This window comes from Littorina saxatilis, unplaced genomic scaffold, assembly GCF_037325665.1.
Source record: "Littorina saxatilis isolate snail1 unplaced genomic scaffold, US_GU_Lsax_2.0 scaffold_289, whole genome shotgun sequence".
Taxonomy (NCBI): Eukaryota; Metazoa; Mollusca; class Gastropoda; order Littorinimorpha; family Littorinidae; genus Littorina; species Littorina saxatilis.
This window is the reverse complement of record NW_027129607.1, coordinates 47989-73691: the sequence shown is the minus strand read 5'-3', so window position 1 is coordinate 73691 and position 25703 is coordinate 47989. Positions and strand designations below refer to the sequence as shown.

The following is a 25703-nucleotide window of genomic DNA, read 5'->3' as shown; positions in this document are numbered from 1 at the left end:
CAACGGAGAAATCTGATTTACAATACTTGCAGTGTGCATGACTTTTTCACATAGTAGACTCCACAATTCCTGGCTCTTTCTTATATTTCTCCAAGAAAATCTGCTGCTTCTGCTGTTTAGATTTGGTACATGTACAGTCATCCGAAACTGGCACATTTTTCCGCTTCATTTTGCCACGATTTTCCAGACGATCGCACGTGCCAACAAGTGAACAAGGTTTCCACAGCTGAAGACTCGCTGTCATGGTTATCTCCCTTCGACCGAAATCAGTTGTACCATCCCTTCATCAGCACACCAAAACCGGAATACGTAATCTAGACTTTTTCTCATGCGTATTTTGTGCGTGTGTCGCATATTTGCGTACCGATAATAATTTGGCGTAAAAAATACGCCCAAATCGTACTGGTAAACAGGTCTGCATTACCAATACACAGATTTTGAATATTAACTCTGACATTCAAACACCCCTTCAGCCAGAGACACAACGTCGTGGTATCTACGATGCCAGGCCCCTCCGATGAGGGGACATCTAAAAAAAAAATAAAGCAACCTGCAATGTAGGGACAATTTTTGCTGGTCTCATAAGTGACCCATCATATCCAGGGATCACCAAATCGTCCGCCCGATCGCCGGGGGCTCGTAGAAATCCATTGGGCTAGTAGAAACAGCCTGAAAAACTTCTGGTCAAATGCAACACTTCTGGTTGTACTATCTTGTTTCAAACCGTTATAAACACAGCAGATGCAGCAACTGTGGTATGTACCAGGCCAGCTACATTTCTGGCGGGCTAGTGACTTTCTTGAAGTTACTCGCCTGGCTGACGAGTTTACATTTTGAGATTTGGCCATCCCTGATATCACAGACACCACTGTACAATCTATCCAACTTGATAACACGTGTACAATAAACCCCACTCAGTTTAATACCAAGTACAAATAACAGAACTGACCTCTCAATACCAACAAAGTTGTAGACATTGCCAGACTTGGTCTCCACATCAAAATCAAAGGAGCGAGTGTTGCCCTCGCTTCGTCCAAAGTTGACAACGGAGATCTCGTCAAAGCGAATGTGCATGGGCGGCTTGTGAACGAAGATGAAGCCGCGCTCCAAGGGGTACAGCAGGCCTGTGGCAGCTTTGTAGGAACAGCCGATGGCTTGCGTTCCAGAGTGTCTGAAAGGAAGAATAACTAGGTGAAATCGATTACGCGAAGTACACTTCACGAATCTGGCGGCACAGAGCTTTAGTACTGTGTTTTCGGTAAAAAGACTTCGCGAAGTTGACTTCGGGCTCAATTAAGGATCGTCTTTGGCTGTAGTACTTGGGTACAACTTAAAAAGTTTACATGCAAAATATTTTGTTTGTTTGCTTAACGCCCAGCCGACCACGAAGGGCCATATCAGGGCGGTGCTGCTTTGACATATAACGTGCGCCACACACAAGACAGAAGTCGCAGCACAGGCTTTATGTCTCACCCAGTCACATTATTCTGACACCGGACCAACCAGTCCTAGCACTAACCCCATAATGCCAGACGTCAGGCGGAGCAGCCACTAGATTGCCAATTTTAAAGTCTTAGGTATGACCCGGCTGGGGTTCGAACCCACGACCTCTCGATCACGGGGCGGACGCCTTACCACTAGGCCAACCGTGCCGGTCCATGCAAAATAACATCCAACAGCATTTGAAACTGTGGCCACAACAACCTCCTGAGACTTCAGAAGCTATGAAATGCAAAATATACGTGAGTGAAGAAAATGTTGCCATCTTCTTCTTATTTTTTTTTTAAAAGGACAAAATCCTCTTCACACTAAATTGTACAGTGCTCCAACAACTTTGCCATCTTCTTTATTTCTTTTCATTACTTTTTTTTTTTTAAGGATAAAATCCTCTTTACACTAAATTTACAGAACTCCAAACACCACACCGTCAAAATAATAAAACAAACTATGAAAGGTACCGCCCTCCCTACATTCACGATCATGTTTTCCGCCTTTGGTCTGTCCAGACTTTTTACATGGAATAAGATCATCCTTTCACTTTGACACACTGAAAATCAATCAATCAATATGAGGCTTATATCGCGCATATTCCGTGGGTACAGTTCAAAGCGCAGGGATTTATTTTTTTTTAATTTAAATTTTTTTTTATGCAATTTATATCGCGCACATATTCAAGGCGCAGGGATTTATTTATGCCGTGTGAGATGGATTTTTTTTTACACAATACATCCTGCATTCACATCGGCCAGCAGATCGCAGCCATTTCGGCGCATATCCTACTTTTCACGGCCTATTATTCCAAGTCATATGGGCTGACCTGGGAACCCCTGTTTTGCACTTTGAGTATTCTCAAACAAACTTGGTGTATTTTCAAAAAATGAGCGTACTCCACACAGCGTTTGCACATCCATGATTAAAACATGCCTCATGCGCGTCCGTCACACCGTTAATCGAAAATTTTTAATTAAATTTTCATTTGATTAATATACTTATCCGGATCACATATTGGCATTGACACACTTTAGATGCTTAGGTTATGATAAAAGCTACCCCGTCTAGGTATAAGGGGAGCAACCTCAACTAAAAAGATGACTGCACCACTGTGCCTGACACACTGGGTTACCTCCCATGTAGTGTACTACGTCAGCATTGGTGCTGGTCACATGATACCCTTCAATCGACTAATAGAATACTAAGAAACTATCGAGCGGGGCAGGCGGGAGGGAATTACCTATGTGATTCGGGTAAGTATTATTAATCAAATGAAAATTTAATTAAAAATTTTCGATTAAATTACATAATCTTACTCCGAATCACATACAGTAAAACCCCTCTCTAGCGACCTTGAAAATGTTGACAAAAATCGGTCCTTATGGAGGGGGGGTCCTTACAGAGGGAGGGGGCGGGGCCACAAAGAAAGTCACCTCAGATTTTCTTAAAAAAAGAAAACAGAAGTTTGAGTTGCTGACGACCGTTTCCTCAAGCAAACTGCTTCGATTTCATGTTTGACATTGTCGATGGTGTCCACCAGTTCTGGTGCATGTTTCAATGCAAAAAGAGTTAGTTTCTGAGCAAGCATTTCTTTACAGCAGTCCCTGCAATAATGACGAAGGCCCTCCGAGAAAGAGAGTGAAAAATCGGCCACCGTTCTCAGCATTGCGTATCTGTGTGTAACCTCTTTCATTGACAGGATACTCTTGTTTCCCTGCAGCCTTGACCAGTGAGTCGGTTACCTAATCTGTGAACCCTTCAGTTGTGTTGCTTTGTCAAAATTTAGACACAGTCAACTAGTTTTGCTCTGAGTGAACAGTGCAGCTGGCCTCTGGCCACAGCACCAAACACTACATGGCTGGGGGGAGAGAGAGAGAGAGAGGGAGGGGGGGTAGCTGGCTAAACTCAGTGGGGTGTCCGGTGTCACTGAAGTCAGCAGGAAGAGCATTGGAGAGAAATAGAGAGGTGTACTCTTCCAAACAATTTCCAAGGATCAGTTGTCAGGGCTTAGGGTAGTCAGTGAGGAAGAGTGAGAGGGTTTGTGTACAGTCCGACTGAAGAGTGAAAAGTCACTGCCACAAGATCGGCATGCAGTCAATAAAGCCAGACAAGAAGAATGATTGACATGCGGCTCTATCTGCTGGTTTTTTATTCAAACTGGTTTTCAACGCTTATTCTCACAAAGCATCTGCACACCTGCCTCTGCCTCTGTGCTGTGTTTGTGTGGCTGCTTTCGTATGATGTCAGTGCATGGTGAGTGCGTTCACTGCCTTGTCAGTACTTCCCCACCTTTTTCAGAATGTTTTCGGCTTGGAGTTGGATAATTCTTTGAATTTGCGATTTTCCAACATCAAGACTTTTTGCAATCGCGATGGCAGTTTCTGCTTTTTTGTGTCTGTTCACAACATTCACTCAATTTTCGAGAGTTAAATATTTTCTTTTCTTTGTAGACGCCATGTCGATCTCCACTGCTCTTCTGTCCAAAGACTGTCTATTCTGACTGAATTGAACGGTGTGTGTTGGTCACGTGAGTTTGTTTTCTCGATGATTGGTTTGTGATGTTTACTCAGCCCACCCAACCATCACACCTCTCAGCGGTTAATTAGTGCCTTTGCTTACGCAAGACGGTTATAACTGGTTATAACGGGTTGTCAGTGATGCGTTACGCTGACTGAGTCTTGGCTTTGTCTGACAAAGTCGTTACACAAGCTGTAAGGTCGGTCCTTAGACGTTAGAGCGGGGTGGTCGCTACACTGGTGACAACTATATAAGGAAACACATCGGTTAAAAAAAAAAGGGTCGTTGTGGTGGGGTAGTCGTTAGAGAGGGGGGTCGTTGTGAGGGGTTCCACTGTATTAGCAGATAACTCCAACCAGGAGGTGGGTAAGATCAAAAAAGTTCAAACTCACTCTCAAGTTCTGGAGAGGCATTGCCCTGCAGCCACCAAGGCAGGCAGGGACCGTGATCCATCGTTACAGACAGAAGCAATATCTCGCAGATAAAAGCTGATAAAAACGTCATCAGAGCGCCAGTACGCTGTGCTCAAGACTTCATTCAGCCTCCGAGACCGAAGGACGGCCAAGGAAGAAGACCACGCCCTGGACTCGTGAGCCCGGGCCGCGCAGAGGGGAAAGGCAGGCTGCGCCCCCCCCCCCTTTGTGAACGGTTCCATGCATAAGCTTGCTTAATGACGGCCGACACCCACCGGGCCAAGGTAGTCCTCGTTATATCTTTCTCCATAGCGGTGTTCAATGAAATAAACAAGAGCTTTTGAGAACTCGACCTGATAGATTGAGTACGGGAGAGATAGGCCTCCAGGGCCCTAACAGGCCAATTGACCATATCGGAGTCATCCCCGGCCAAAATGTGGGAAAGCGGCCTCACCGTAACCCGAGGAGAGGGTTGGCCTGGTGTCTGGTTTTTAGCCAGAAAGCCCTCGCGGAATCTGAGGGAAACGGAACCATCCTGTTCCTGAGAAATGTCCTGCGGACTGCCAGAAAGGGCGTGGACCTCGCTACCCCTGCGGGCAGTAGCGAGAAGCAGGAGAAACAGAGCCTTGCGCGTAAGGCTAGGCAGGCTAGCGTCTTCTAGCGGTTCGAACTCTGAAGAGCGAAGAAACTCTAAGACCAAAAATAGGTCCCACTTCGGTAACGAAGAGCGGGCCCTAACATCTTCAAGCGCAGCGCCCTTAATAACGCCAGCGATGACTGTGCTGAGGCTGATCGAATGACCGATCTGGTTAAGGGTGGAAGAGATTGCCGATCTGCGAACCTTCAAAGACGCGGAGGAGACTCCTTTTGAAGATAAATCGGCCAAATGATTGGCCACCTGCATGGTACGAGGGGCCACAGGGTTAATCCCAGCAGTCTGGCACCAAGTGACCCAAGCTTTCCAGTGAGAGGAATACACCATCGAGGTGGAGGCTCTATGCGACCACTGAACCAAGTGCAAAGTGCGTTCCGACGCCCCCGAGCGCCTCAGCGCCGACCTCACAGTCTCCACGCGTGAAGCTTTAGTGACTGTGGATCTTCGTGAGGGATGCCGTTTCGAGGCTGAACCAGCTCTCCTCTCACGAGCGACAGGGGGATTGGAGGGCCGCGAGCCAGCCTCAGAAGGTCCGGGAACCAGGTCTGAGACGGCCACAGAGGGGCGATCAGGAGAAGAAGAGACGGAGACTCCAATTCCGCCTTCCTGATCACCTGGCCGAGAAACTGGAAGGACGGAAAGGCATAAGCCTCTAGACCCGACCAGGGCATCTCCAGAGCGTTGGTCTCCCAAGCCTCCGGGTCGGGGAAGGGAGACACGAAAATCGGAAGGCGTCTGGAGAACCTGGTGGCGAAGAGATCCACCAGGGGCTTCGGGACAAGGGCCCAAAGACGGAGGAGAGCTCCGTGCGTGACTGTCCATTCCGATTGCAACACCTTGTTGGAGCGGCTGAGCGCATCCGCAAGCGTGTTGAGGCTTCCCGGCAGGTACCGAGCTACGAGAGAGATCTGGTGCTGAGCGCACCAAGTCAAGAGCTCGCACGTCCTGCGGGAGAGAGTGGGGGACCGCGAACCCCCCTGCTTGTTGACATAAGCGGCCACTGTCGTATTGTCTGTAAACAGACGGACACGCTTCGCCGTAAGCGATGGGAGGAAGGCGATCAGAGCAAGAAACACGGCCTCCAACTCCCTCCAACTCCAGGGAGTTGATGTGCCATGTACTCTGTTCCGCAGACCACAGTCCAGAGGCCGTGAGCCGGTCTGTGTGCGCTCCCCAACCCAGCAAGGACGCGTCCGTAAAGAGGTCCGTGTCGGGAGGAGGAGCAGCAATCGGAACCCCCCTGCAGAGCCAACCCGTGCCCAACCACGGGAGGGATGCCTGGAACCATTCCCCGAGAGGAACGAGCGCGTTCCAGTTCACACAAGGAGAGTCCACAAACGGCTTCAGGGCGTGCTGAAGTGGGCGTTTGTGAACTCTCCCCAGTGAAACCAGGAGGGCCATTGACTCCATCTGCCCCAGGATGGAGACCAATGTCCTGAGAGGAGCCTGCAGGAGAGGCAAAGTCGAGCGGATGAGAGCCTGGAGCTTGTCCACCCTCTTCTGAGAGGGGTGGACAGTCCAGGTGACCGTATTGAAGGACATCCCCAGGTAGGTGAACGTCTGCGACGGTACAAGCTCGGACTTTGTTTGGTTGACCGAGAAGCCCAGCAAGCTGGCCTCCCGGAGAACCATCTGGGTGTGCTGCGAGCAAAGCGCCTCGCTCTGGCCCATGACGAGCCAGTCGTCGAGGTAAGCCCGCAGCCGAACACCCCGCGACCTCACCAGAGCGCAGACCTGCCTCACCACCATGGTGAAGACCCATGGTGCGAGAGACAGGCCAGAAGGGAGTGCGCGGAACTGGTAGACTTGACTTGCCCACCGGAAACGGAGCCATTTCCGGTCGGCTGGATGCACCAAAATATGGAAGTACGCATCCGTCAAGTCTATGGAGGTCGCCCAGTCTCCTGGGCGGAGCGCATCCCGGACCGAGGCGGGCGTCTACATTTTGAACTTTATCGATCTCAAAAAGGTGTTGAGAACCGACAAGTCCAGAACGGGGCGCCAAGCTCCCGAGGCCTTGGGGACGGCAAAAAGCCGCCCGTAAAACCCCGGGGAGCTGTGGTCCGAGACTGCCTCCACCGCGCCCTTCTCCACCAGAGAGGCAACCTCCGACTGGAGGACGGCCCTTGCCTCTTGAGAGAAGGGGGGCTTGAAGGCTGGAGGAGACCTGGAAAGCGGGGCCTTGTCCTCCAGCCACAGCAAGCGGAACCCCGACTTCACAACGCCCACTATCCATTGGCTGTGAGTAGAGTTCAGCCAATGCGACAGCGCCCGCGAGGGGCCCCCGGCCATCACCAAGGTGGAGGGCCGGGGGGGGGGGGGGGGGGGGGGGGGGGGGGGTGTGAAGTCGGGGGCACTTCATTGGGGGTGAGGCTTGCCCTGGGGCGCGCCTCTACCCCTGCCCGAAGACGACCTCTTGCCCGACCCGCGGGAAGGGGCATGGGGTCGCTTGCGGGAAGCAGGGTGCGGCTGAGCGGAGGTCTTAGTCTGCTTAGACTGAGCCTGCTTAGGCGCGGCCTGCTTGTGCTGCTTCAGGGTCTGAAGAGCAAAGGAGGAAAACTGGGAGTCCCTGTTCATCTCAATCTCCTGCTTCCTGGCATCAGAGGCCAGGTGGCCGAAGAGAGAGCCCTCCACGACAGGGGACGAACGGAGGGTGTTCCTTGTCGACTCCTCAGTAAACTGGGAGTGGGCAAGGAACAAGTCCCTCCTGCACGTCACCACGTGGGCGTAGTGCAGCGAGGACAACCTCATAATTTCTTCGTTCACCCGGGCCAGCGTCGAGAGCAGAGTGGAGATATCTTCTGCATCCTGCTCCCGACTGAGGGTGAAGGGAGCCAAAGATTCCGTCAGAGCCCTGGAGAGGGCCCTAAGGAGCGTCTCCGAAATGGAACTGAGTTCCACAAGCTGTCTGCCTACTTCTTCAGAAGAGGAAAGAGTTTGCTCGGAGAGAGGCAAACACGAGTCCTTCTTCAGAGGCTTCGTGAGAAGCGGAAGAAGCTCTGGTGTGACCTGCAAAGGTGCACGCGGCAGGGCGAACAGCGAAAGCAAGTTTCTGGGGGACCTTGGCATGGGCAACGTCCTCTGTGCCGCGAGGGGCACGAAGGTGGAAGCCTGCGAAGGAGAGGCAAGGTACTCCAGCGCCTGTTCCGGAGCTGACCCGTGGGAAACCAGCAACGGAACAGAGGACGAAGGGAGGCCACCGCCGCGCGGTGTGTTCTTCGCAAAGAGCCTTGAGAACTGAAAGGCCACTGAGGGCGATTCCAGAAACCGGAAGTAGTCAACTTCCTCCTTCCCCAACCGGAAGTCAGCCATGGCTGAAGGACCGGAAGTGGAGGGCTTAGCGGACGCCGCCGCCCCTTCCGGGAAATAGCGGGACGTTACTTCCGCGGCCGCCTCTTTCGTTTGCCTGGTTGTTTTGATTGATTGACACGATCCGATTATATTTTTTTCGACGGCGGCTAATATAGTGACGTAATCATGTGCCAAAATGCTGGATCGGCTTCAGGATGGGCTTGTGAAGAAAAGTAGTCTAGGAATTTTGCTCGTCGTATTTTTTTCCCACTGACCGTATTCTCGACAATCATGCGTACAAAATACGGCGAAATCGTATGGGTTCCCAGGTCTGCACGGGTATTTTGGTGGACATTTTTATCTATGCCTATACAATTTTGCCAGGAAAGACCTTTTTGTCAATCGTGGGATCTTTAACGTGCACACCCCAATGTAGTGTACAACGAAGGGACCTCGGTTTTTCGTCTCATCCGAAAGACTAGCACTTGAACCCACCACCTAGGTTAGGAAAGGGGGGAGAAAATTGCTAACGCCCTGACCCAGGGTCGAACTCGCAACCTCTCGCTTCCGAGCGCAAGTGCGTTACCACTCGGCCACCCAGTCCAATCCACAGCTTGGCTGCAGTCTGCGCATACTGGGAACTTTAGCTGAATTAATTTAGCAGATTGGTTCAGGTGTCACTTATGCAATAAATTCAACAACAAAATTCTCACTATGCATAGGAAGCAGGCATAATCTTGATTTTTGGTGTGAGTTTTAGTGGTAGGACAGACTTATAACCTGTGCAAAATCCTGAACAGATTTGGAATGTTGAACATGATTGGTCAGCAAGAAAGAATGTACCTCTTAAGACATCAACCAGACACACAAACAAAACAACAATCTTGGTATGCTTACCCAACAAAAGATCCAGGAACTGTGATTTTGCGCTGCGTGATGATCTTGAAGAGGCGGCTGACGAGTTCGTACTCTGGGCCAGTCATCTCTGGCTGAAGTTTGCCTTCATATTTCTGTTGAAGGTCTTCCCTGTTAAACACACATACACACATCACAGCATCTGCTTCTTCTCACCATGACTATTTGCCTTATGGGCTTTTCTTACTCGCACAGATGAAGGGATTATTCCAACGCATGCATGCATGTGTGTGTGTGTGTGTACGCATGTATACCAATAGGTGATACTGATAGGACAGTTATTTCCAACCAAAACAAGAAGAGCAAACGCTCTATCGAGTCACTTTCGCAGTTCTGAATATTATATGAGGCATCAGATGGACAGGAAGAAATTGCTATTCACAACACAATGCATACCTGAAGAACGAGATTGCATGGATCGAGCAACAAAATATTTACCTTGGCATTAAAAATACTCTCATTAATCTCACATAAACAAACCCCATCAATAACTTAATTCACATAAACTAGCATCATTAATTTTTTTTCGAAGCAATCATATTAACAGTAGACACACTAACATTTGTTACTCTTAGAGCTGTGTCACTTTTATAGTTTACGAGAAAAGCCCAACGTTAAGTTGTGTGTTGACGAACAGGAAAGGCTAGTTATCTCCCCTGTGTTTCCGATAACGTTTGTAAAAAGCTACAGATGTAAATAATTTGATGTAAAGAATAATCCTATAAAGTTTGAATCAAATCCGATGAATAGTTTCAGAGATATGATATTTCAATTTTTTTCCTTCAAGACATACCTGTGACCTTGAAAAAGGTCAAAGGTCACCAAAGCAGACGTCAAAGTGTAGAGGTCACTGGGAGTCACGTTCACATAAAATTTGAGCCCGGTCACTTTTATAGTTTCCGAGAAAAGCCCAACGTTAAGTTGTGTGTTGCCGAACAGAAAAGGCTAGTTATCTCCCTTGTTTTTCTGATAACGTTCGTAAAAGGCTACAGATGTAAATACTTTGATGTAAAGAATAATCCTACAAAGTTTCAATCACATCCGATGAACTTTGTCAAAGATATAAAATGTCTAATTTTTCCTTTGACGCTGACCTGTGACCTTGAAAAAGGTCAAAGGTCAACGAAACCATCGTTAAAGTGTAGAGGTCATTGGAGGTCACGACTAAACAAAATATGAGCCCGATCGCTTTGATAGTTTCCGAGAAAAGTCCAACGTTAAGGTGGTGTCTACGGACGGCCGGACAGACTAACACTGACCGATTACATAGAGTCACTTTTTCTCAAGTGACTCAAAAACTAAACAAATCTCATGAACCAAAAACCTAAACAAACATAGCTGGAAGCGTGGAAACATAGAGCTATACCTAAGATTTCAAACCGGTGTCACGAACTGAAAATTCTGCCTGAACAATCCTTCTCCAGACCTGTTTACCCCCATAAGTGTTTTGGAGTAATGCTCAGCCCCAAAAATAGTAATCCTGGCACAAAAATAGTAATCATCCAGCATTCGTCGCCAATTACAACGCACATGACAACTGTGTCTGCGAAACGCAATCATGCACATATATCCATCATTCACAAACAAAACGCATCAGTCAGTTTTTGTAGTCATCATAATTTCAACGAAGATCACATCAAAAGCACATGCATCACTGATTCTTTTTCTTTTGCTCGTAGTGGGCCTTTTTCAGTGTGTCAAGCGCTTCTCTACTGTACTTGCGCTTGCCGAATGAGTGAGGGTGAGACTTCACCACTAGAATAAGGCTCTCCAGCGTCTTATCAGACAGACATGATCTATGGTCAGTCCTGTGCTTTTTCACCCCATTTTGCCATTGAAAAAACAATGCCAAACATGTGAATTGATTAAAAAATAAATTTTTTTTTTTTTTTTTACATTTTTTTTAATTTATGAAAATCGTAGTCTTGACACGGATAGCGGAATGGCGTATTTTTTGCAGAAAATCGTAATAAATTACGCCAAAATAGTAAGGGTAAACAGGTCTGCTTCTCATTGCGGTCAATGCGCATGCGCTAACATGGGGAGATTAATCAGGTCGCGAACAACCTAACCCTAACCCTTATCCTTACCCTTACCATAATCCTAATTCTAACCCTAACCAATGGTTCGTTCGGTCAAAGGGTCGCATTTTTTAAGTCCAAGATTGGCGCATGCGCATTGACCGCAATAAGAAGGATTGTTCAGCAGAGGTTTCAGTTTGTGACACCGGAAATCAATTTTTGAACTTTATCAAAACTGGGAATCCGAAAAAAAAGGAAACTGAGCACCCCTGAAAACTCGACTTACTCTGACATGCCCATCTCCACGGTCATCTCATCCTCCTTGTTGAAGAGCAGGATGAGGAAGTGGTACCTGGTCTGACCCTGCTTGATGGGAGGGTCCAAACTCACCTGTAACACGTGCAAACACAGGTGAGAACCACAAATCTCAAGAATTGTGAAATCATGCTGAAACCCACACTTTCTAAAATAATGAAACTGAAAAGCAGTTGTGAGCTAACCAGTCAATTAAAATGATTTAAAGCCAACAGGTTTAAAAGAAACACACACAAAAACAAGGCTAGTCTCTCACTTATCAAATAACAAATACATGTCTCAAATAATATTGACACCGAATCATGATTTATCTTGACTACTTTCACCCTAAACTGCAAATGAATCATCACACACACGTTTCACAGAGAAAAAGATTAAGTTCACGTAAAACGCCATGAACTACCAATGTAACTGCAAAGATGAAATAAATAAAGACATGAGAAAATAAGACAGATAATACCAAAAATATTTTGATAACAAAAAATACAACCCTGCACATATTTTTGCTATCGATAAGCAGCAGACTTCTTCACTTGTAAATATCCTGCAGTTCAGTCGTTAACGCTTAGGCAAGGAAATTCGTAAGGGGAAATATATCCAAGATACAGAACATTATTACTCAAAGAAATACACTTTCCAATTGATCTTCTTCATCTGTGTTCGTGGGCTGTAACACTCAGGCAAATACGGTTTTTGCACGAGTGAGTTTTTACGTGTATGACTGTTTTTAACCCACCATGCGCCGCTTTCGAGGGATGCATGCTTGGTATTTTCGTATTTTTGTAACCCACCAAACTCTGATATGGATTACAGATTTTTTTTCATGCGCACTTCTAATTGCTCAACAAACAAAAGCTTTGCACATACCACAAAGAACATCTGCCTGCCGTCTTTGTGGGGCAGGAGAAAAAGACGCAGGATGGTGGTGAAGGGGATCTTGTAGTCGAACGTCTTGCCGTGAAGCTGAAGGAAGGACGGATACAGCTTGATGTCGTAGCGACCCCTGTCATTGACAAACATTATCACACACATCCGTTAACATCAACGCAACACGTGCTGCAGTACACATAACTTTAAAACCCATGCACACACACAAAAATGTCTACCTGTCCCAAAATAGGCCAGTTGGTCCTAAGAGTACGTACAACCTTACTAGGCAGTCCGTCACAAAAGAATTTGTGTGCATAGGCACACATAAAAACATAGAAAAAAATGTCCCTAAGAACAGTTACTTGTTTAAACTTGTACTAGTAGTTTAATTAATCATATTGTTGTTGTATCGTTACCGTGCCCTAGATTTTCAAGTTTCACTACAGTCTACATACAATTTTTTTTAAATTAGTCCCTACACCCAACCCCGCTAGTGGCTAAGGGAAGTGAAGAAATTGGAGAGTTAGTTATAATTATCTACTCTTGGCACATTGCTGTCTGATACCCGCTTGCACACTACTTCGTCAGGGCTCTCAGCCTAAAAGTCAACATGCAGATTATAAAAAAGTACCATTAAATGACAATTTTTTCCTCCAGATCCAGGTCCTTTTAAACAAAAATAATAATAAAAATGACAAAACTCAATTTTGCAGAATTTACAAGGAAAGCTACTCTTGTGTGACATCCAGGGGTCACAGTTTGCACAAGTTCCGGCCAATAAAAAAAAGAAAAGAAAACGAGAAGATGTTAATCAAAACCAAACAAAATTTACTGACGAACCAACTTGAAAAGTTTTGCCTTTTTATTTGAAACAAACTTTTCTGCCCTAGAAGTATTAGACCATATGTCCCAAAAGGACATTAACTGTAGCAAACTCTCTCTCTCAGTGCGAATAGATACCAACCTAGGTGTGAGACACTGCACCTCCGAGAGGATAACAACCGCGTCACCAGTTGCCTGGATAATGTCGGCACAGTCAAGGACTTTCATGTAGAACTCCTGCAAACCCACAGCACGCACATTATTCCTTCACTGTCACCAGGCTTTTCACTGCATCTTGGGCCCAGGTGCACAAGAAAGTTACCAAATGGGCCAGCCCCGGTGTTGAATTGGTTGAAATTAAGATTTGTTGTGATTTTGACGAACCAGACCCCCCGGTTTGGTATCTCTTGTTGGGTGGCACCCACTTTCACTTCATGCACCGGGCGGGGATGTAGCTCAGTCAGACATGAGACCAGCAAATGTCAGACATGGGATTCAGAAAAAGTGATAATTAAGGGAAAAAAAAGGCAGAAGGGCCCCAGTAGGGTCCAGGGGCAACGCCCCTGGTTGGGGTCTGGGGGCGAAGCCCCCAGAAGCTGAAGGTTTTTAGTGTTTTAGACACACAAAAATGGCCCTGAAATGCATATTTCAGCTTAATCATAGCCCCCTTCCCCCCCCCCTCCCCCTTCCCATGTTTCTCAAATTAATTTTACGCTAAGACTCAAAATAAGGAGGAGAAAGAGAGAGAGAGAGAGAGAGAGAGAGAGAGAGAGAGGCGGGGATGGGGGGGGGGGGGGGGTGGTGGCGTGTGACGGTGTGGTTTCAATGTTCTTACCTTGTCGGTGCCAAACGACCCCAGTGACTGATTACACGACTGGGTTTTCAGGATAGTCAGGTGCTTGTTGCTTTTCAAGTGGCTTTTGAGGGCAGTCTTTCCATTGGAACCGTAGTTGATAACATTAACATCGTTGCACAAAGTGCACTGAGCTTTTCCCGGCAAGTTGATTTTAGCAAAAGCATCGCCAACTTTCAGTTTCACGTCTTGTGTCTTCTGGCCTTTCTCGTATTTCCAGCTCAATGATACAACTTCATCGAGCCAGTCGAATCTCCAGAGATTTTTCTTGTACTTCTGCTGGTCAATTTCCCGGGATAGAACGGTTTCGTCTCGCTTATTTATTTATTTTTATTTATTAGTGAGTATTTCTACGCACATACCCTCCCAGAGGGGAGGCTCATGGCGTTTACAATATGCCGTGTGAGATGGAATTTTTTACACAATATATCACGCATTCACATCGGCCAGTAAATCTCAAGCGTGTTAGGCGAGTATATACTTTTCACGGCCTATTATTCCAAGTCACACGGGTATTTGGTGGACATTTTTTTTATATATGTCTATACAATTTTGCCAGGAAAGACCCTTTTGTCAATCGTGGGATCTTTAACGTGCACACCCCAATGTAGTGTACACGGGACCTCGGTTTTTCGTCTCATCCGAAAGACTAGCACTTGAACCCACCACCTAGGTTAGGAATGGGGGGAGAAAATAGCGGCCCGACCCAGGGTCGAACACGCAACCTCTCGATTCCGAGCGCAAGTGCGTTACCACTCGGCCACCCAGCTTCCTCATCATTTTGGCAAGTGGCTCGAAGCGATGTAAAAATGGCGCCGAATCATTCTCATACGGTATGCTTATACTGAATCCCCGATAGCTACGTTGAAACGGTGACTGTAGGAGACAAAGACATAGAGCGCGTTCCCATACGGATCGACCAGCAACAGTCTGACCGTTTTAGGAACCAACCGTTCAAGAATAGTATGGAATGGAGCGTCGCGATCAGCGGACCGGCCGAAAAACTTGGGTCTATACCTACATATACCCCAAAATTTTCTCAGCGGATTTGCACGAATCTCAAGAATGATCCCTGGAGCCTAAAAATTTACGGAATTCCGTAATTTTACGGAAGAATCCCATGTCTGAAATGTTCAAAAAGTAGGAAAGTGAGCCGGTGTCACGATTTCATCTTTCGCCTGTGTACATATTTCCCCCTTGACATATTACAGACCTGCCTACCCCCCCAAAGGTAAATTAGGGAGATCCTCCAAAGCTGGCCGGGGTCCAGGGGCCGCTAAGGCCCCGGTTGGGTCCAGGGGCAACGCCCTGGTGGGGGGTTCAGGGGGGCGAAGCCCCCCGATCAAAAATGGTTTTAAGGATTTATAAAGTGTATTTTGAGGCCTTTCCTAACACCAAATAAATGGGATATGCCTTTTTGAAAAGCTATGAAAAGTACAATAAAACTATAACAGAGCTTGGTTTTCTTTGAGAAGACAGCTCATATGACTGGCCTGGCAGTTGTAATCACATCTACATCAAGTGTATGTATTAAGCAATGGCTTGAAAAAGACAGCATGGGACAGGCAGATAAAATATGTGAACATATTTTAGTGACTTTTCACTCCAGGAAAACCCAATTCATACAGATGAAAACAAGGTCATTCAAGAAATATATGACTAGATTTATTTTGCCAGCTCTTGGATTCAAAATGAATACATTTACTCTCAACAGGGCCATATTTCACAGAGAAGAAAAAGTAATACTGATTGGTGCAGGTGAGAACAAACGTAAGGAATTCAATACCAATATATGAACAATAAAAATCAAAATTGCTTGAACAGTAAAAACCAACTTCACTTCAAACAGTAAATCAACAATCAACTACAAAAGAAATCACATGGAAAGTTACTAATACTTCAGCATTTGCTGAGCAAAAGCATACTTGTGGGTTGAACTGGCACAGTGCTTGGTGATGTCGTTTCTACCGCCGTGGGATATCGAGAAATCCTGGTAGCAGACGCCGCAATGAGCAAAATGGGGGCCTTTCGTAGACTTCTCCATGTTTTCCAACTTATAGTACTCGTCTTTCCACTTTCTTCGATTTCACTTTCTGCTGATGCTCAAATGGTGCTGTCGATTCGTCGTCTGTCTCATGCAGACGTTTCTCAGCTTCTTTGCCCGCCATCGCGACAATCCGCGTCAACAGAGCTTCGCAAGTCAAGCTTAGCGATTGGTCGTTGTATCTGAGTAAACCAATCATAACAGCCGAAGCAAAAACGCTTGGCGGCACCGGAAGCTGTACTCAGCCCAGGCGTCTAAAAGCCCAAACCATGTACAACACGGAACAAATTTCGTTTTTTTTTTTTTTATACAGGATTCATTGATGAAATCGGGAGAATTCAAAGTCTAATCGGGAGGTCGGAAGTAACAGACATAAATCGGGAGTCTCCCGAATTTTTCGGGAGAGTAGGCAGGTCTGCATATACTCAAGACTGAAATGTTGTTTCCTGGTAAAATTAAGAAGTGAAATTATTTATGGACGAAAAGCATGTCAGTTTCTTGCATGTGAAGAAAATTGGTGGTAAAATTTAATAGATTTCACCCCCAAAATCGAATACTCTTCGAAAACGTGTACTGAGTGGTTACGTCCCTTGAGTAAGAAGGAAAACATTTTAGGATGAATCAAATTTCTAAGTTAAATAAAACAAATTGGTTGGACAAATTTGGCCCCATGAATGTAAGGTACACAAGGTCGCTCATCAGTACTATCGAAGGGTGTTTTTTTGTTCAGTGTAGAGTTTATACTAGATCAACGAGGCCGAGAAGCGAAATATCAACACGGCGAAAGATGAAAACGTCACACCGGCGTTCAGGGGCAACGCCCCGGTAGGGGGTTCAGGGGGGCGAAGCCCCCCTGACGGAAAATGAATGTTAGAATTATAAAGGCCATTTTCGGGCCTCTCCTGATAGCAAAAAATGAGATCATGCCTTTTTAAAAAGCTATAAAACCCACAAGAATAATGTTTCAAAAATGTTTAAGTAAATTTTCATTTGATTAATATACTTAACCGAATCACATAAAAGCATTGACACAGTCTATGATACTTAGGTCTGAAAAAGGCTACCCGTCTTAAAAAGGTTTTAAAGGGAAGCAACCCAACCACAAAAGGAAAACACAGCCCTGGGCTCGTATTCTTGAAAAAGCTGCAAAATTGTGTCCTTTAAAGTCAAACTGTCGTTTAACTACCGCCCGGTATTTATTTTTACTGCCCAGTAATTATTTATTTCCCCCCGGTATTAATGTGTGTCTGGCGGAAGGTCGGCAGCTACCAGAATTGGTTATTTTTAGAATTGGAGATTCCTCATGCTTGCTCCTCTCTACAAACAATATTTCAACAAGATTTATTCTTGAAAAAGCTGCAACTCATATACTGGCCTGTAAAACTCAATAAGTCCGCCAACTGCTAAGTGTTATTTATGAAACACCGGTAAGTCCTTACCGGGTTGTCTCCGAGCTGTAAAGTTAGAGGACCCCTCCCCCTCCTGTAAAGTCGCTACCTGTCAGTAACTTCACCAACACTGTCCATTAAAACCGTCAAGTTCGAATAAATCTTGTTTAAATATTGTTCGTAGATTTATGTCCCTCATGGACACACATTGGTGTCATTTAAGCACCGATGCATTGCGGTCAAATACGAGCTTCTGCTCGCGAAAGATTTCAACCGATGCTCGATCATAACGGCGTGGTGCAAAAGCGTGCTTGCGTCTTGTTTAATGCATTACAGTGGCGAGAATTTGGTGTCTGATTCCGTAGCCGAACGGTTATCGAATTCGCCTGATGCGCGATTGAGTCGAGTTCGAATCGCCATCAGGCCTTACTTTTTTTTTGTTTTACTCTTTGTCATTAATTTTGTTTGTTTTTGTTTATTTTCTTCGTGTGCAAAAGAGTACGTTGTAATATCAAAATTGATTTAAAAAATTAATTTTAGGCGAGAATGAGGTTTTTTTTTAAATTGATGGTTAACATGATATTACCGTTAACTACCTTGAATACGCCCACCCACCCTATGTACCAGTTTTGCCCAAAAGTGGGGTGTGGGCGTTTACTAGGTACTATACCCTTGGCAGGAGCGGGTCCTTAGCTAGAAAAACGATATTTTGGTCATTTGTCATAGAAGTGTTCAAAGGATGCGTTATTGCACAAAACTCCCCCCCCCCCCCCCCCCCCCCCACACACACACACTAACACACAAAATCAACCTCTTTAGATATCACTTCCCGCCAAAGATGAAGCTTTGAAGATGAAGACCATTGTTGGAGCAGTCCGCGGTACAAGCCATCAACAACTGTACGACGAGTCAGGCTTTATTTCACTTTAAGAGAGGCGTAAACGTCAAAAATCGATATTATTTCACAAGATTGTACACCGTAAGGTGCCAAACTACTTACTTGCGATATTGCCACCATTAATATCAACTAATAATCCATATCGCCAGCGCAGACCTTTAGATAGGAAAGTTCCATCGTTTAACATTGAATTATACAAAAACTCATTTTTCCCATCTACAACACAACTCTGGAATTCTTTACCAGACTACATAAAACTTAGTAAGTCCTTCAAGCACTTTTTGTCAAAAAACGATTTAAGTCTGCCGTGTTATTGGTATTCTGGAGATCGCATATCACAAACAATTCACTGTAAGCTCAGGCTATATATAAGTGATCTTAATAACGATCTAGTGAGACGACACGTTGCTACAGATGCATCTTGTGACTGCGCATTTCCGTCCGAAACCGTAAAACACTTCCTATTAGATTGTCCAAATTATCGCGAAGCACGTCAAGAAACCATACATACCCTCCCTAACCACAGTATTCACCTCCCCCACCTTCTAAATGGAGACAGACAGTATTCTCTAGATTTGAACAGGAACATTTTGTCAAGAGTGCACTCGTTCATTGAACGTTCAAGCCGCTTTGGGCAAACCAGAATCAATGCTCCACAAGCCGGACAACAATTTTAATTTCTGCACAACTCCTACCCATCCCTCTTCTTTTTATTCCTTTTCTTCCCCTCCTTCCTTTCTCTTACTGTCTTTCTTTATAATGATTATGCAACGTTTATTATGTTATGATAATTTTGGATGATTAATGAGATGAGGATGATTATAATGATGATGCTTTGGATTTCCAATTTGGTTTATTTAGACAAATTGTTCAGCCGTTACCGCCTTGCGTTATAATATCCATGCAGGAACACCACTATTAGCTTCTAGCTTGTTGCTGTTACCTGTGTCTTTTGTATACATGTCATGATTGTAACATTTGTTGAAATAAACTTATGTTTAAACCAAAGATGAAGCTTTCGTTTCTTCTTTTTTCCTCCCAGTCAAAAATGTATTGCGATTCTCTAGCCACTTCAGAAACCTTTTTCTGTCCAATCCCCGAAGCATGTCTAAGGAAAGGAAACAATTGAAAAACAACAATAACAGCAGACTGAATAATCTTTATTCATTTTCCTTGTCTACTAGTCCACTGGTCGAAACTGGGGGGTGGGCGTTTACTAGGTACTAGGCCATGTACACCTGCATGCAACCGAGGTTTATAAAAAAAATAAAAATAAAATCTCCCCGTGTTTTTATTTCATTCAGTTTGTTTGGGTTGTTGCTATTGACTTTGAAACTGACACGCCGGCGAAAACGCCGGTAACGCGTGCGCAGAGAAGAGCAAGCATCGGGAATCTTCAATTCTAACAAGAAGAGCAAACGCTCGATCGAGTCACTTTCGCAGTTCTGAATATTATATGAGGCATCAGATGGACAGGAAGAAATTGCTATTCACAACACAATGAGTCACGTTCACATAAAATTTGAGCCCGGTCACTTTTATAGTTTCCGAGAAAAGCCCAACGTTAAGTTGTGTGTTGCCGAACAGAAAAGGCTAGTTATCTCCCTTGTTTTTCTGATAACGTTCGTAAAAGGCTACAGATGTAAATACTTTGATGTAAAGAATAATCCTACAAAGTTTCAATCACATCCGATGAACTTTGTCAAAGATATAAAATGTCTAATTTTTCCTTTGACGCTGACCTGTGACCTTGAAAAAGGTCAAAGGTCAACGAAACCATCGTTAAAGTGTAGAGGTCATTGGAGGTCACGACTAAACAAAATATGAGCCCGATCGCTTTGATAGTTTCCGAGAAAAGTCCAATGTTAAGGTGGTGTCTACGGACGGCCGGCCGGACGGCCGGCCGGACAGACTAACACTGACCGATTACATAGAGTCACTTTTTCTCAAGTGACTCAAAAATAACCAACTGGTAGCTGCCGACCTTCCGATAGACACACATGAATACCGGGGAAAAATAAATAATTACTGGGCAGTAAAATTAAATACCGGGCGGTAGTTAAACGACAGTTTGATTTTGAAGGACACAATGTTGCAGCTTTTTAGCCAGCGTGTCAGTTTCAAAGTCAATAGCAACCACCCAAACAAACTGAAGGAAATAAAAACACAGGGAGACCCTTTTTATTTATTTTTTTGTTTTTAATCTCAGTTGCATGCAGGTAGCTGCTACCGCATTTTAGGTGGGTTTTTTTCTCTCTCATCTTTGTTTTTTTTAAGCGGGAAGCATCCTTCTTCATGGTTATTTATTTAATTTTTTTAATCAAATGTTTACATGTTTAAGTTAACAAACTTTATCAATAAACTAATATCATCTTAACCAAAGATTTTAAAAAAAAACCATTGCAGCCTAAAACATTTTTTAAAAATCAATTTTGCTATTATAACGTACTCTTTTGCACATGAAGAAAATAAACAAAAATAAACAAATGCCAAAGAATAAAAAAAAAAAATTACGGGCAGATGGAGATTTGAACTCGACTCAATCACGCATCAGGCGAACGAGAGAACCGTTGGACCACAGAATCAGTTGAAAATAATCGGACACTGTAATGCATTAAAGAAGACGCTAGCACGCTTTCACGACAAGCCGGTATGATCGAGCATCGGTTGAAATCTTTCGCGAGCGGTATCTCGTATTTGTCCGCAAAGCATTGGTGCTTAAATGACACCAATGTGTGTCCATGAGGGACATAAATCTACAAACAATATTTTAACAAGATTTATTCAAAATTGACGGTTTTAGAGGAGGGGGATGGGTCCTCCAACTTTTCAGCTCGGAGATACCCATGTAAGTCTTTCCCGGAGTTTCATGAATAACACTTAGCGGACTAATCGAGCGGAAGTGGTTTTACAGGCCGGTATATGAGTTGCAGCTGTTTCAAGAATACGAGCCCTGGTTATGACCATATACCCGGGGGGTTACCTCCCATACCGGGTATGTGACGTCACCACTGCTGTGCCACATGGTATCATTCGGCTTTAGAAAAACTAAAAAACCAAATGCGGGGTTGGCGGGAGGGAATACACTATGTGATTCGGGTAAGTATATTAATCAAATGAAAATTTACTTAAAAATTTTCGATTTAGTCTCGGTACACAGACTAGACGGCAATTTCTAATGATTAGAGAGGACGCATGCGCAACCAATCACTTTTGGTTTCGCGCGTTACCAGGAAGCTTTCAGAATGTTTCAGTGCTCATAGAAATGGATTATTCATTTGGATTATAATGTGTTGGGTGAACTTTTTTCTTTGTGATGTGTGCCTCAGAGTGTTTTGTTTCGTGAGGACGATGTCATTAGCTCGGATGAGTCAAGGTGAGAACTGATTTTTCATGATTACATTTCACGCCGGACGCTCGCCGGTTTCTATTTTTTGAAGATGGCGGATTCCGCAGCAAAAAAGGATGCGGAGTCTGCTAGTACAAGTGGTGGACAAAACATTAACAATGAAATGGTGGAAACTGTGCGTGACTTGATGGGGTCGATCATGAGTCCGTTTTTGGATAAACTGAAATCTCTGGAATCGAAATATGACGATCTCTTTTGTAACAATGGTGATGATGAAAATCAATCTGAAAACAGTGATCTTGGCGATCAGTCTTTCTCCGTTTCATGCGGTGCTACCGGTGTTTCTATCGGAGATTGTTCCAGCGGTGCTACCGTGGAAAAAGTGAAGAAAAATGAAGCAATTGTTGACCCCGGCAGAGGTTCTGTGGCAGAGGTTTCAACAGAATCAGAATTTGACTTTTGTGTCAAAGCATCAGCTCAGTCAGCGGATCAGCTTGATGATATTTTTGCTGCAATGGAGGCAGACTTGGAAGTTGAAGAGAAAATAGGTGGTGTAGTGGATGAGAAGCTCGCAAACATCACTAAAAGCAGATTCACTGTCAAATTACCAGACCAAAAGCTCAAGGACAAGATGGAAAGTATCCTTATTCCGGCAAACTGTGTGGAAATAAAGGCTCCTATCCTTAATGAGGAGGTGATAGGGAAAGCAAACCTCGACAGAGGTGCAAGACAAAATGACACGCGACTGCTCAATGTACAGAAACTGATTTCTAAATCAACCGCAGCACTTGTTACGGCAACAAGCAAACTTCACACCTTCACAAAAGAGGGGTGCACTGACAACAGCAGTAGTACCGTGACAGTAGAGAGTACGAAGTTCAGGGCAGAACTGAATGGGATGTTGTCCGCGTGTGGTGATGTTATCTGTCTGTTGGGAACAGCGCAGCAAGAGCTCAGCATCCGCCGTAAATACCAATTAGCTCGCGTTCTGCCAAAGGACATGGCAGCTATTTGCACAAACGAACACCTCCCGAGTCGTGACATGCTTTTTGGCGGGGATATCGAGAAAGCGATCAAAGGTGCTAAGGAGAATTACAAGATGAAAACTCCGCACACTTCAAGCTACAACAATCGTTTCCAACCATACCAGCGCAAGGGGCACGGTGGTAGGCCTTTTTTAGGTCAAGGGAACACATACGGAAATCAACGAGGGCAGTCGTTCAGTCCCAGAGCTCGGGGGAGAGGTCAGAATCGGGGATTCGGAAAATTCAGAGGAAAACAGTAGACACAGAAGTTTCAAAAACTCCCGATGTGTGCAAAGACAAAGAGGTGAGGGAGTTTTATGATGAAGTTGAAAACATTAAAAATAGATTACAGGAACAAGCAGATCATTTTCAAGCAGGTCAAATTCGTTACTGCCTTCCCTCTTGGAAGGAAGTCTCAATAGATAAAGACATTTTGGAAATGGTACAAGGGATAAATATTGATTTCACAGAGACCCCTGTACAGAGAAAAAATCCTCAAAACTATAATTTTTCCAAAGAACAGACAACAGCAATTGATTCAGAAATTGTCGAACTTCTACAAAAAGGGGTGATAAGAAAAACAGATCACTCAGAGGATGATTTTCTGTCTCCAATTTTTGTGAGACCAAAAAAGAATAATACATGGAGATTAATTTTAAATCTGAGAGATTTGAATGAAAACATGATTTATCAGCATTTCAAAATGGAAACACTGAAGACAGCTTTGGAGCTAGTCACCAGAAATTGCTTCTTCTGTTCTTTGGATCTCAAAGATGCTTATTTTTCAGTGCCGGTAAATAAAGCATCTCAGAAATATTTGAAGTTTCTCTGGAAAGGAGAAGTATTTGTTTTCACTGCATGTCCAAACGGACTAGCACCCTGCCCACGTTTGTTCACAAAGTTACTGAAACCAGTCATGGCCCAGTTACATAGACTAGGATTTCTTTCAACAATCTTCATTGATGATACATTACTTTTTGGAGATTCTGAAAAAGAATGTGTGCAAAATGTAAAAGAGTCATTGTCTCTCCTGGAAAAATTAGGATTTGTTGTGCATCCGGTGAAATCTGTTTTGATACCTTCCCATAAAATAAGATATCTTGGGGTTGAAATTGATTCAGAGGACATGACAGTCACTTTAACAACAGAGAGGAAGGAAAGGATACATAAACTAGCCACTGAGCTGTTACATCAGGGGTATGCCACAGTACGAACACTCGCAAAGTTCATTGGGCAAGTAGTGTCTGCTTTTCAGGCGGTGAAATTTGGTCCTCTCTGGTACAGATGCATGGAACAGATAAAATTGCTGCTTTGAAGCAAAACAATAATGATTATGACTCCTCTGTGGAGTTCTCTGCCGAAGCCAAAACCGAAATGTTATGGTGGAGGGAGAATATCATGTCATCTGTTAATGATGTGGACACTGATCATGGATTCATGGTGACCCAGATTTCATAATGTTCACTGATGCATCAAAGAAAGGCTGGGGTTGTTCGTGTAGTCAAGGTAGAACAGGTGGACTATGGAATCAACAAGAAGCACAGCAGCACATCAATATTCTGGAATTGAAAGCTGCACTGCTGTCTTTGCAAACCTTTGCTAGGGACAAAACTAACATTCATCTCAGGCTTATGATGGACAATGTTACAGCCATTGCATGTGTTGACAAAATGGGGTCCATTTCGGTAACATGCAATGCAGTTGCTAAGGAAATCTGGTCATTTTGCATTATGCGAGGCATTTGGGTTTCATCGGCATACATACCAGGGATAGAAAATGTAGAAGCAGATGAAGAATCTAGAGTACACAATCTAGATACAGAATGGGCCGTGAAGACTGACATTTTAACAAGTGCTCTGGATATTCTGGGTGTTAAACCAGAAATAGATTTGTTTGCATCAAGGATAAACTGTAAATTCCCTCAATATGTATCATTTAGACCAGATCCAGAAGCTGTAGCGGTGAATGCTTTCACTCTATCATGGTCTAACAAACGTTTTTATGCTTTTCCACCCTTTTGTGTTATTGCCAGCATGCTGCACAAAATCAACAAAGAAAAAGCTACGGGAGTTGTAGTAGTTCCAGACTGGCCCAGTCAACCGTGGTATCCAAAACTGGCAAAGATGTTGATAAACAATCCGGTGCTTGTGTCAGCAAGGGAAAATCTGCTAGTCATGCCCTCAAATCTTCAGGAAAAACACAGACTGAGAAAGTCCTTAAGGTTGATCATTTGCGAAGTCTCAGGATCAGATATCGAATGTCAGGACTTTCGGCACAAGCTTCAAATATCATCTTTTCGTCATGGAGAGAGGGAACTAGGAAAGTTTACGCGTCCTATATCGCAAAATGGAAAAGCTATGCGTGCAGGAGAGGTATACATACTGTTTCGCCGACTGTGAATGATGCGATCAACTTTCTAGCAACACTGTTCAGGGCAGGACTTGGCTATAGTGCCATTTGTGCGGCCAGATCGGCTCTATCTTGTTACTTAGACATTGCAGGATGTCCTCAATTTGGTGAACACTGTTTAGTGAAACGGTTTGTGAAAGGTGTGTTTGAACTTCGACCCGCTTTTCCTAAATATGCGTCCACATGGAATGTGGATGTTGTGCTGGAGCATTTGGAATTGTACTATCCACATGAACAAATAACACTGAAGGAATTGTCATACAAACTTGTAATGCTTTTGGCACTGTTATCTGCGCAAAGATGCCAAACTCTTCACAGTCTGTCAGTGAATTCAATGCATCTTTCCAACTCAAACTGTGTGTTTTATTTGAATGTATTGCTAAAACATTCCCGCAAAGGAAAACACTTAGCACCGCTGGAATTTTTA

The 25703-nt window shown here is 44.5% G+C and overlaps 2 protein-coding genes and 1 long non-coding RNA gene across 3 annotated transcripts in view; 2 read left to right on the top strand and 1 right to left on the bottom strand.

The window, feature by feature from the left end:
• The window catches only part of LOC138957839 (FACT complex subunit SSRP1-like), an 83765-nt gene that overhangs the window by 36488 nt on the left and 21574 nt on the right, over window positions 1–25703 (bottom strand). The window contains 5 exon segments of the mRNA XM_070328888.1: window positions 950–1171; window positions 9265–9393; window positions 11590–11693; window positions 12486–12621; window positions 13453–13547. Coding sequence (XP_070184989.1) covers window positions 950–1171; window positions 9265–9393; window positions 11590–11693; window positions 12486–12621; window positions 13453–13547 — 686 coding nt within the window.
• Window positions 15139–15741, top strand: LOC138957842 (uncharacterized). The gene is made up of 2 exons (XR_011453201.1): window positions 15139–15481; window positions 15523–15741. It is a non-coding gene; the product is annotated as an uncharacterized lncRNA (long non-coding RNA).
• LOC138957840 (uncharacterized) lies at window positions 21650–25246 on the top strand. Its single transcript, XM_070328889.1, has 2 exons — window positions 21650–23171; window positions 24900–25246. Exon 1 carries the CDS (start codon window positions 21934–21936, stop codon window positions 23125–23127), a length of 1194 nt encoding a protein of 397 aa, XP_070184990.1. The 5' UTR covers window positions 21650–21933; the 3' UTR covers window positions 23128–23171; window positions 24900–25246.

What these genes read in the sequence shown, in the direction of transcription:
- LOC138957840 (XM_070328889.1), top strand. Translation starts at nt 21,934, where the DNA reads ATGGCGGATTCCGCAGCAAAAAAGGATGCGGAGTCTGCTAGTACAAGT.